This window comes from Cornus florida, unplaced genomic scaffold, assembly GCF_030987335.1.
Source record: "Cornus florida cultivar Cherokee Brave unplaced genomic scaffold, ASM3098733v1 CherokeeBrave_3.0.0_Hap2_Chr01, whole genome shotgun sequence".
Lineage (NCBI taxonomy): Eukaryota > Viridiplantae > Streptophyta > Magnoliopsida > Cornales > Cornaceae > Cornus > Cornus florida.
The window spans coordinates 42,915,366-42,928,696 of NW_026775571.1; the positions used below are offsets into that span (position 1 = coordinate 42,915,366).

Consider the following 13,331-nt stretch of genomic DNA (forward strand, 5'->3'; position numbering starts at 1 on the left):
AAATGAGGGGGAGGGCCGGCTCCTTTAGGGTTTGGAGCCGGCTCTACATGCTTGGAGGCGGCTCCAAGACACTTGGGAGCCAGCTCCAAGGCCATGGAGGCGGCTCCAAGGTTTTCCAGAGCCTGCTCCATTTGGTTATCTCCAGTTTTCCACGTTCCGTGAGGTTTTGTTCCAGTTTTCAGTGAGATGGCTTTATGGAGATTGATTTTCTAAGTTATCTAAATGGGATGGTTACTGTAATGGATGGTTTAACAAGGGTCTGGAGTGGGATTAAGTTCCAAGGTATTAAAGGTTGCACCATGATTTTTACTAGTTTTCCTACACTCCATTTTGCTTGGTCCTGAATGTATTTTCATGTTATAATTTCTTCATTATGTTAAATTTTTATTTTAGTTCAATGAAATTGATGAGTAATGATTTTTAATTAACTCTATATCATGTTGGAAATCAATGAAATTAATTTTAGTTACAAGGTTGATGTGTTAAAACAGTTGGAGTTTGGGATTGCATAAACTGCTAGTATTAAATTCTTGTGCAAAGTTTATGTTTTAATTAATTTTGGTAACTGAGCAATGAATTTAGTGGACTCTGGAATTAGTTGGAATCTAATTTAAACATCTAAGACTCTTAGGATTGAAACACAGTTTAACAGGAACTCACCGGAGTTGGAAACAGAAGAACAGAGAGGAAACGGCTTAAGTTTTCAAAGAGACGACTCATAGAAGCAAAAAGAGCAGGCTCTTTGCAACCAAAGAGCAGGCTCCAACCAAAGAAAGAGCAGGCTCTTTCATTTGAAAGAGCAGGCTCTTTCCCGAACTTCTAGTGTGACGTATTCTGTGACTTGTTTGGCTACGGAACTCGGATTTTGGATTTTTCAGAAGCTGTAGGAAGCTATACTTGGGTGTTTTGAGATGTTCTAAGTCTAATTAACACTTGTGAGAGTGGATTAAAGTTTAATAAACCAGTATGTGTTTATAGCTTAGACATTAGTAAGCATCGACGAAAGTTGTTCATTGTAGTGCAGAGGAATTATACTTCTACTGAATTTAATTTATATTCTCTGTGGATGGAAAATGGATTAATATGATGCTATTAATAGTGACAAGCATGGTAATTAATATAGTTAAGGTTATTGTACTTGTCATGGATTCGTGGACGAGAAGGATAAATTATCTGCATGCTCAGTAATATGATAATTTATAATGGGGATATGGGATGAATATGATAACTTATATATTTATTTTATGTTCATCATGGTATTAATTGATATGTCTTATGGTTTTGGTTTGTCAATTACTGGAGTAGGCATGCTAGTCTATATCTTTATTTATGCTTATTACGATTCAGTTGCTATGTGCATTGTTTATGTATGGTATCAACTGTTGGATGGATTGGATTGTATGTACCGGTATGGGACGGTGACATACTAGGTTTGGACAGTACAAGTTGCTAAGTTCTACCTATTTGGAATGAGGGTACGGGTTATTAAATAAATCCTCCTTATATGTATGTAAGTCGGTGCGGTTGACTACGCCGAACGACTTAATGGATTTCTTGTGGATGGATGGAATTGGAGTTTAAATATATTTTATGGTACCGTGACATGAGCTTGAGTCTCAGAGTCAATGGTTAGGATGCGTATATGCAGTTGGATGTGTAGCTGACTGTGGGGATTGAGGTATACCCTGTTTAGGCTTAGGTACTCATACCCACTCAGGTGCGATTTGTGTGATGCCTTCTATTCAGGTTGAGACCCTCTTCATGGTCTAGCGAGAGTCCAGTAGTGTGGATATATATTTATGTACGGACTATTAGCTATTGTTGAACTATTTAGTATGTACATGCGTATCGGGTCTCTGCTTGGATTGCAGTAGCATAGAACTTGTTCGTGGGCCTGACCCACTCCTATTTTACAGGTGTACGTCAGTTCTAGGCTTGAGCTTGTTCGTGTGGAGCAGAGACGGTTACTCATTCTTCCGACGATGTAGGATCTCTTTCCAGATGTTCGACTTGGATTTTATCTTCAGTTTTACTTTGATTCAGTTTGGGATTTTTATATTAGGGGTCCACTAGAGATGGATTCCCGAGTTGTTAAAAGATTGGAGATTTTGGATTGTAGGATTTGGAGTTATTAATATTTTAAGATTTTTATATTGAGGATTTCTTTTAAAGTATCTTTCCGCTTATTCTTTTATTTCTTAAATCATTTTTTTTGTAATCGGTGTTCATTTAAAATACTTTAATTGTTTAATATTCCCTCGAGTTTGGGCCTGAGCCTGATCAACCCGTGTCTCGGATCCGAGGGGTATCACACAAACAGTCTCCCAGTGAGTCCCACTAATACCATTACAATTTTTTATTTTTTTTTAATTTTTTTTTTTCGGCCAGCCTTACTGCTACTTTCTTCTTTCCATCAGATGTACAAATGACCTCCACCACTTGTCTTCTTATAAAATAATAACTAAACACCATTAAAATAAGGATTTACAAATCCAACAAATTAAGACCCAACATCAATAATAATTAATCTTTAACAATTAGAAATGATAAAATAAATATAAATTAAAATTTTAAAAATTTGAATTATCACATTCTTCATCACATAAAAAAAATTTCGTCCCAAAATTCAGATCCAATAGTTTTCGCATACCTGAAAACATCAACAATCATAAAACAAAATCCATAAATCTTTACCCTAAACGATGTAAGATACCGCGACATGCAAAACGTTTTGGTAGCAGATAGTGCTAGTCATCTGCCCACACACTCCGTAATCGCTGTGGTAGCTAGCTGATGCCTTCACCCACCCACAAAATAAAACCAATAATAAACCGGGCAACATGCCCAATCACTATAACTAACCATACCAGTAGCTGCCAGTGAACGATATCTGTCCACACACAACTAGCTACGAGTGATAGCTAGCTGGCACTAAACATTCGCCCACTCACACTCGTCTACATCATCACTACACTCACACTTCTGGCTAGATCAGGCAATGATACCATTCAGTAACGACCCAAAAATTTTAATAAAATTCTTCAATCTCATTAAATTTCAAATACATCAGTGTTCTCCCAAGATCATAAAAAGGAATACCCCTTTTATTGATACAAAAATCAATTTTCTCAAATAAATATACAAAATCTCTAAATAAATAAAATAAATCCGCAACACCAACTCTTCCACTTAAACTCGAAACTAACAATCCACATTCATCCTTAGTACCTGAAACTAGAGGGTGGTGAGACTGGAAGTCCTAATAAGAAAAACCATAACAAGAATTTCAAGAAGGTTTAATGAAAATTAGCTTCACAAAATATAGATATGCTTTTAAACAAAAATACATATATGCAATTTGAGCAAAATAACAGTTATAAAATATTTGAGATAAAATCATCCCAAGCAATTCAAGGTATAAAGAACCCTACACTGAAAAAAAAAATTATCCTCACTGAGTCATCAAAGCCACAAGTCTCGGCCCTCTTTATGTTCATCTCGGTTTTCTGTGTATGTTTCCTTTATCTTTCCTTATTTGTGTCATTACGAAAGTCACAAAACACTCAATATATAGACAATTCCACCAACATCCAACAAATATCAATTCAATTATTTTAAGACAATAAACCATTAGTGGATCCGCCACTACCTCCTTTACCTTATCTTTTTTCCTTATCACTTCATTCATTTGATTCTATACACATTACCGTCACGTGCATAATAGCCAAAGCCAAAAGAGTTTTGGCAAAATATCTCTTAGTGGGCCCCGCCCAATCAAATACCTTTTCTCTTCACTTTCGGCAACCTGCTCTCATTCCTTCTTATCTCCATCAGACGATATATATATATATATATATATATATATATATATATATATATAGTTTAAGGAGTTTGATTTGATTTTGTTGCATATATATACAACAATGTATATATATGCAACAAAACCAAATCAAACTCCTTAAATATCTCCTAGTAATAATGTATTTGCTAAAATAAGCCAAGATTTTAATTTATATTTATTTTTATCATTTTCAATTATCAAGATTAATTATTAGTGATGTTGAATCTTGATTTACTGAATTTGTAAATCTTTATTTTTATGAAAATTTGGACTGAAGGTGGTTTAATTTTTGTGGAAGTGTATAGTTCATATGAAATTTGTGGAAGTGCATAGTTCATATTATATATAGTATTGTGATGGTGACGCTTGCTGCCAGCTGAAAAGGGGAAAATAAAAAGAAATAGTAAGAATTTTTGTGAGGTCCATTAAGAAATATTTAAGGAGTTTGATTTTGTTTTGTTGCATATATATACAACAATATATATATGGGCTTAAGTGTGTTAGACATAGATATGTCACAGACATATATATGTCAGTGGGAGTATAGTTTACATACAATTTGGTTTTGTTACAGTACATATTATATATATATATAGTTAAAAGAAGTTTTGATCAAAAATCTCCTAGTGGGACCCGCCACCATCATCATGTATATAAATATATATATATATATAATGCTAATGGAATGATAGATAGAGGTGAAAAGAAAAAATAAAGAGTAGGCTGACTAAAAGTAGAAATAATGATAAATTGTGATGATTGTGGCGGGACTCACTAGAAGATTTTTGGTCAAAAATTCTTTTAACTTTGGCATTCATTTGGGTTTATATGGAGAGATATTTATTTATTAAGTAATAATGATGGATTATGGAAGATAAGGAAGAGTAAAGAAAGGGTGGTGGAAGGAGTTGATTTTTTTTGGTTCATAATGAAATGATATTGTTTGATGGAGGCGTGAGCTATAAGATATGTTGTGTCGGTGGAATGCCCTTTATATATTAATCTGTTTTGTGACTTTGGTGGATACAAAAGAGAAAAATAGAGGAAAGACACATGGGAGTGAGCACAGATGGAGTCGAGATGGACAAAGGAGGCCGAGACTTGGAGACTTTGATCACTGAGTTTCTCAAATAAATATACAAAATTTTTAAATAAATAAAATAAATTTACAACACTTACTCTTCCACCTAAGCTCGAAACTAGCAATCCACGTTCATTTTCGGTACCTAAAATTGAAACTAAAAAATGATGAGACAAGAAGTTTTAATAAGAAAAATCATAACAAAAATTTTAAGAAAATTTCATGAAATGCAATTTGAACAAAATAACTGTAATAAAATATTTAAAATAAAATCACGCCAAGCAATTCATAAAGAACCTTACCTAAAAATGAATTATCGAATCATCAAAACCACAAGTCTCGGCCCTCTCTTTCTCTCTCCGTGCATCAAGGCTCTCTGTATCTTTCCTCAATTTTTCCTTCTTTCTCCGTATACTTCCCATAGTCACAAAGCACTCAATATATAGGCAATTCCACGACACCCAACAACCATCAATCCAATTACTCAAGACAATAACCGGTAGTGGACCCCGCCGCTACCTACCTCCTTTTCATTATTATTGGTTTTTTGAATTAGATGAATGATGAATGAAGGCGATAAAAAGACAGTGGCGAGTACACTATTGATATTTTTACCTCTCATATTTTATATTAGTATGGTGAGCTGTTGTGTGAAGTGTGTGATAAAAATAAATATAAAATTAAAATATTATTAAAAATGGTTCAAAATTATAAAATTTGAAATAAATCAACCGGATTGTTACATTCCAACCGTGGTCACATTCTAAACCTACATATATATATATATATATATATATATATTTTAATACAAAATCACTATTAATATTTCTATTTTTATTTTATTTTTAGTACTTACTTTTTATTGTTATAATTAATTATATTAATAAATATTAAATTTAAAAAATAGAAATATTAATATATATATATATATATATATATATATTTTTAATACAAAATCACTATTAATATTTCTATTTTTTAAATTTAATATTTATTAATATAATTAATTATAACAATAAAAAGTAAGTACTAAAAATAAAATAAAAATAGAAATCTCTTTACCTCTCAAAATCACGTCTCACTACTAATTGAAATTTTTTTTCTTTTTTAAAAAAATTTGTAAGTGTTAAAAAATTACATTTATGACTTGATACTAAAGCTGACATTGCCTATTTATCTGAGTGTGAAAAAAAAATTAAAAATTACACTATTGACATACAAAACAATGAAATATCAACTAAAAAATAATAAAAAAAATTAAATATTAAATCTCTATTTTTCTATCTACTTGATCAACTTAAAGTAATATGTGATTTGTACAACACTTCACCTATAAAAAATTTAATAGATTACAATTTAAATTATTATATACCTCCCTAAATGCATGCTATTTAAAAATTAGAAATTCAATCTATTTTTCTCTAACTCTCACAAATTGTCTCATCTTTCTTATTAATTTTGTTTTATTTTATTCCAGATTACAAATAGTTGTAAATACATTTCAATTACTTTTAAACAAAAAATGATAAAAAAAAAAAAATACTTTAAGACAATAAACCATTAGTGGACCAGCACCATCTCCTTTTCCTTATCTTTTCTCTTATCACTTTATTCGTATGATTCTATACACGTTACCGTCACATACATAATAGCCAAAATCAAAAGAGTTTTGGCAAAATATCTCTTAATGGGCCCCGCCCAATCAATACCTTTTCTCTCCACTTTGGGCAACCTGCTCATATTCCTTCTTATCTCCATCAAAAGTTTAAACTATATATATATATAGTTTAAGGAGTTGATATATTTGTTAAAATAAGCTAATATTTTAATTTATATTTATTTTTATCATTTTTAATTGTCAAGATTAATCATTAGTGATGTTGGTCTTGATTTGTTGGATTTGAAAATCTTTATTTTTATGAAAATTTGGACCGAAGGTGGTTTGATTTTTGTGGAAGTGTATAGTTCATATGAAAATTTGGACTGAAGGTGATTTAATTTTTGTGGATGTGTATAGTTCATATATATATATATATATATATATATAGTATTTGTGATGGTGATGTTTGCTGCTAGCCGAGCCGAAAGGGGGAAAAGAAGAAGAATTAGTGAGGATTTTTGTGAGGTCCATTAGGAGATATTTAAGGAGTTTGATTTGGTTTTGTTGCCTATATACATATATATCATATATATATATATATATATATATATATAGTTTGATGGATATAAGAAGGAATGAGAGCAGGTTGCCGAAAGTGAAGAGAAAAGGTATTGAGGGCGGAACCCATTAAGAGATATTTTGCCAAAACTCTTTTGAGTTTGACTATTATGCACGTAGCTTTATTATTTATTTAAGAGGTAATGCGTATAGAATCAGATGACTGAAGTCATAAGAAAAGTGATGAGGTAAAAATCTATATATATATTGTGAAGCTAATTTTTATGAAACCTCATTTTTTTGTTATGATTTTTCCCACTGATTTACATATATATATATATGTAAGTGTTTTATGCACTGAGTGAGAATTTAGAGCGAGAGAGAGAGAGATAGATAGAGGACACACAAAATCGAGAAGGACAGAGAGAACCGAGAGTTCCCAGAGACTTTTCCTTATCCTTATCTTTATTTTGAACAAAATATCAATGGATTCGCCACCCATTTTTTCATTACTTTAATTTTTCGTTATCACCCACGTGCATAATAATTAAAATCAAAAGTTTAAAATTAACGTGCATGATAGGTAAAGTCAAAAAAAATTTGGCAAAAAATTTCCTAATGAACATAAATGGACAGGGAGAAAATTTTTAATAGTTGTGTATATATATATTTTTGTATAAATATTATGTGTCATAATAAATTTAATTATTTATTTTTAACTTTAACTGTTATTTTATACCTTTTATATAAAAATTTAACCTTAATAACAAGTAACCATTATTATGTTAATTTTTATAAACTTAAAGTTGATTTGTTAATAGAATGAGAAATGAGGAAGAGAAAAGAAATATACTTGTGGTTGTGTAAAAAAATTATATAAAATATATAATAATTTTATACATTAGTAATTTAGTAGTGTATCTTAACGGATTGAAAAAAAAAAAGAAAAAAAAAAAAGAAAACAATTTACACAGCTCGATATGCTTGTTGGTTAGTTTATATAGGACAAATGAATGGAGATAAAGACGGAAAATGTGAAAGAAAGAAAATTTGTGAAGATGGTGCGGTCCCACTGGGAGATATTTTTATGGCCAAAAAACTTTGGGCTTATTCACGTGGGGTGGTTTGATGTTTTGAGAGAGATATTGTACTTGGTTGTGATGGAAGAGGATAAGGAAATGAAGAGTAAGAAGGAAAGGGTGGCGGAACCCGGTGGATACTTTGTTCAAAAATGAGATGATATTGTTTGTGTCGGTGGAATTACCTTTATATATTTGTATCTGATTTGTGATTTTGGTGAGGAAACAGATAAAGAATTACTTTTTTTTAATTGAATTTGAATTTTGGGAATGAAATTTTTTTTTACGTAGTGAAGGATGTGATAACCTAAATTTTTAAAATTTTAATTTATATTTATTTTTACTATTTTTTATTGTCAAAATTGATTATCAGAGATATTGGGTGTTAGGCGGCGAAATTCAATAATGGGTTTTAGTGTGTTAGATATAGATATAAGATTTGGTTTTGTTATCTTCCTTATCTTCTATCATCACTTAACAAATAAATATTTATTCAAAAAATACAAACCCACGTGAAAATGATGGAAAGAAGGAATAAGGAGTGGCTGGCCGAAAGTAGAAAGAAAAGAGAAAAGAAATAATGATAAATTGTGATGATTGTGGGGGTGCCACTATTCAAAAATTCTTTTAGCTTTGACATTCACGTGGGTTGGTATGTCTTGGATAAATATTTATTTGTTAGGTGATGATGGAAGATAGGGAAGAGCAAAGAAAGGGTGGCGGGATCTAATTGATTTTTTATTTATTTTATTATTATTTTTCTTTTTCAAAATTAGATGATATTGTTTGATGGAGGGGTGAGCAGTAACGTAGATTGTGTTGATGGAATTGCCTTTATACATTTATCTGTTTTGTGACTTTGGTGGATACAGAAGAGAAAGATAAACGAAAGACAGGGGAGTGAGCACGGATGGAGTCGAGATGGACAGAGGAGGCAAAGACTTGGAGACTTTGATCCAGTGAGTTTCTCAAATGAATATACAAAATTTTTAAATAAATAAAATAAATCTGTAACACCAACTTTTTTATCTGAGTCTGAAATTAGTAATTCACATTTATTCTCAGCACTTAAAAACTGGAGAGTGGTGAGATGGGAAGTCTAGTAAAAAAAATTATAAGAATTTTAAGAAGGTTTTATAAAAACTAGTTTCACAAAATATAGATATGTTTTTAAATAAAAATACATATATGTAATTTGAGTAAAATAACAGTTATAAAATATTTGCGATAAAATTATCCAAACAATTCAAGGTATAAAAAATTTTACCTGAAAAAGAATTATCCTCACTAAAACTTCAAAGCCACAAGTCTCGGCACTCTCTCTGTGCATCTCGGCTCTCAGTATCTTTCCTCAATTTTTCTTTCTTCCTTTGTATACTTACCATAGTCGCAAGGCACTCAATATATAGGCAAATAACCATTAGTGGACCCCGCCACTACGTCCTTTTCCTTATTATTATTTTTTAATCAGCTGAATGAAGGCGATAATAATATTTTAATCTTTAATAGTATTTTATATTAGTATGATGAGCTGTTGTGTGAAGTGTGTCGGTATATGTTACTTATATGTATTGGTATCTATTTACCGTTCTTGAAAATTAAAATGATGAAAATAAATATGAAATTAAAATGTAATTAAAAATGGTTCAAAATTACAGAATGGTATTTGAATTGAGGAATTTCAAATACACTATGTAATTTGAAATAAATCAGCCGGGTTGTCACATCCCGACTCTGGTTACATTCTAAACTCACCTATATACTTTCATTTTAATATAAAATTATTATCACTATTTTTAGTTTCCAAATTATTTACCAATACAATTAATTATAATAATAAAAAGTAAGTATTAAAATAATAATAATAATAATAATTTCTTCACCTCTCGAACGCACATCTCACTACTAATTAGAATTTTTTTTTCTTTAAAAAAAATTTGTAAGTGTCAGAAAATTACATTTATGACTTGATATTAAAGTTGACATTGACTATTTGTTTGAATGAAATAATTAAAAATTACATTATTAACATATAAAATAATGAAACATTGACTAAAAAAAATAAAAAATGAAAAATAAAATATCTATTTTTTTATCCACTTAATCAACTTAAAGTAATCTGTGATTTGCACAACACTTCACCCATAAAAAATTTAATAGATTACAATTTAAATTATTATATATCTCCCTAAATGCATGCTATTTAAAAATTAGAAATTCAATCTATTTTTCTCAGACTCTTTGTCACAAATTGTCTCATTAATTTTGTTTTATTTTAATAAGTTGCACAGTATTTTTTTTTTCTAGTTCTACTATAATGAAAAAAAATTATTGAAGTAATGAGGAGATTCATGACAAAACATGTTATTATTCTATAAAATTTCATATTTTCTTTGTAAATTAGTTGTTTTTCTTAGTGTTTTCTTTATGGCCGAATTGCAAAAACTCCCCTTGACTATCACTCACTTGTAAAAAAACCTCTTTATGAATACTTTTAGCAAGAAATCCCCTCAACTATACTGAGGGGGTATTTTAACTTAACACCGTGTATGATTTTTTGAGACAATTTTTTGGGGCAAATTACGGCTGTGGATTGGGTCATTGTTCAATCTTTCATTAAATCTGATGAATATGAAATTCAGTCAAACTCAAATTTTCTAAAGATTTTCATCTCTAACAAGACTAAAATTTTGTGCTACTTTATTTCTAAACTATTATTAGGGGGTGTTTGGGAATGAGATCAGAAAGAACACAAAAGATGGTGATGGTAATGAGAAGTGCAATGATCAGAGATGCACATGCCAAACCACCACTGTAAACTCCTTTTTTTCATCCTTTCTGGTGTTTTTGTTTTTCTTCCTCCCTCCCCCACTTGTGTCCGATCACACTCATATTTATGCAAAAGTTTCTCCAAAAATGTTTGTCGACATATTTTTCAAACTTTTATTTATGCGGGCATAACACAATGCCTTGTCACTTACATTAGGTACGTATTCATAACATAATCAATTTTATATGGCTAGAGCGCATATATATATATATATATATATAGTTATTTAAATTAAAAGTTTTTAAAAATGTTTGTCAGTAAGTTGCCGGTGCTGCACTCAACACGATGCCACTTGTCATCCTTCTCCTTCTTGTCGTTGCTCCTCTCTCCACTGATCTGGAGGACCTTGCCTTCTTCGACCTCCACCTTCACCTCCTCCTTCAGCCCAGGAAGGTCCGCCTTGAACACGTGTGCCTCCGGAGTCTCCTTCCAGTCGATCTGAGTGTTCGCAAACATAGTGGTTTTGTTCATTGGGACGGAGAGAGAGGGTGCCGAAAAATGGGAAGTCCTGAAAAGATCCCATAGGTCGAGAGAGAATGGATCAAAGGTACTGTTGCTGCATCGGTTACCGAAGAAGCTATTGGGAATGAACGACATATTGGAGATTTCAGAAATTGGTAGAGAGAGAGGAGAGACTTTTAGAGTGAGCTCCGTGTCCGATCACACTCATATTTTTGCAAAACATTTTTTGGATAAACTTTTCCCTTCTCCCTCCCCCGCAGGGTGCGAATCACCTGCAGTGAGGCTCTCATACAGTTTTCTGTTGTAACTTTTAAGTAATCCATATTTAGTCACATTATTCTTCAGTTGACGGACACTAAGGCGGTGTTTGGCCAATTACATCACTATTTATAAATAACATTTCACCACCATTTATAAGTAACATCACATAATCTAAAAAGTAATATCACATGTAAACATAACTCAATTTAACATATCATTTATGTTATTATTTGAAATTAAAAGTGGTGATATTTCCTTTTATAAATGGTAATGTTACTTTTTATACTCTGTGATATTACTTATAAATGGTGGTGAAATGTAAAAATAGTATAAAAAGTAACATCACTACCATTTATAAGTAACATTACAGAAGTCTAAAAATAATATGACATAGTCTAAAAAGTAACATCACTACGTTTTGAGGGTGAAATATATTTATAAATGGTGGTGACGTTACTTTTTAGACTATATGATATTACTTTTAGACTTTTGTAACGTTACTTAAAAATGGTAGTGAAATGTTACTTATAAATAGTGGTGTAATTGCCAAACACAGTGTTAGTGTCTATTAAGTGGAGTAAAACGTGGCCAAACCAAGGTCACTTACTGCTCATTGTAGGAAATAACATGGGAATTGCACAGCAGGTGATTTGCGCTCTCCCCCACAAGTGTCCATCCAATTATGTTTTCCAAAAAAAAAAAAAAAAATCCAACATTGAAAAATACTTTTGGAGAAACTTTTAGCAAGTTATTTTTATTTGTATTGCTACAATAGTTTAGAAATCAAGAAGCACAAAATTTTAGTATTGTTTGGGTAGATGAAAAAAGTCAAAAAATTTGGGTTTGAAATTTCGTATTCATCGGATTTAATAGAAGACTGAACAATGATCTAATTCACAATGTTGAGGGGTAATTTGGTCTAAAAATTTGGTTCAAAAAATTATTATACGGTGTTAAGTTAAAATATCCCTCAGTATAGTGAAGGGGGAATTCTTGTTAAAAATATTTATAAAGGAAATTTTTTTGTTAGTGGGGATTTTTTTACCATTCACCCTTTCTTTAATATTGCTATTATTACACTATCATCATATCCAACTGAAAAACTTTATTCGCATTGAACCCTAGATAAAAGATATTTCTAGTGCATTGCTCTTGTGAAGAAAGTGCGATGTAAGCATGTGTTGTCAAAAGAGTGAAAAATATAAAATCCAGGGTTTAAAAAGGGTAAAATTAGGCTAACCTTTTGGTGAGGGCTGTAGGTTATTATATTTTTGACTTTCTCTAAATTTGTTGGTCGAAAATGATTATGAAAAATTAATAATGTTTTTCTATTATAATAATATTTTATATTTTATTTTATACAAAATAAAATTCAATTATCAGATTTGTCATAAAGAAAATACAATTTGAAATTCTTTTATGTTTGGAAAATTTTGACTGCTCAAACGCAACAAATTCTATTTAGATTATAAAATTTTAAATTGTGATATAAATAATTCTGATTCTATCTCGAATTTCAGGTTGAACCTGAATATAAAATACAGATAAAATAAATTGACTGTGATAATATGTGATCGAAACATATCCACTTTCACTATATTAAGCAATTTTGGAATATC

The 13,331-nt window shown here is 30.7% G+C and overlaps 1 protein-coding gene and 1 long non-coding RNA gene across 2 annotated transcripts; both read right to left on the reverse strand.

Moving 5' to 3' along the window:
* Nucleotides 1-3,002: 3,002 nt before the first annotated feature.
* Nucleotides 3,003-5,626, reverse strand: LOC132295489 (uncharacterized). Its single transcript, XR_009478501.1, has 3 exons — nt 5,225-5,626; nt 5,021-5,067; nt 3,003-3,259 (listed from the first exon to the last, which is right to left on the reverse strand). It is a non-coding gene; the product is annotated as an uncharacterized LOC132295489 (long non-coding RNA).
* Nucleotides 5,627-11,220: 5,594 nt separating this feature from the next.
* On the reverse strand, nt 11,221-11,586 carry LOC132271341 (17.8 kDa class I heat shock protein-like). The gene has a single exon (XM_059772693.1). The coding sequence runs from the start codon at nt 11,584-11,586 to the stop codon at nt 11,221-11,223; it is 366 nt and encodes a 121-aa protein (XP_059628676.1).
* Between the last annotated feature and the right edge of the window lie 1,745 nt (nt 11,587-13,331).

Excerpts from the sequence above, each read along its gene's own strand:
- LOC132271341 (XM_059772693.1), bottom strand. The coding sequence starts at position 11,586 with ATGTCGTTCATTCCCAATAGCTTCTTCGGTAACCGATGCAGCAACAGT.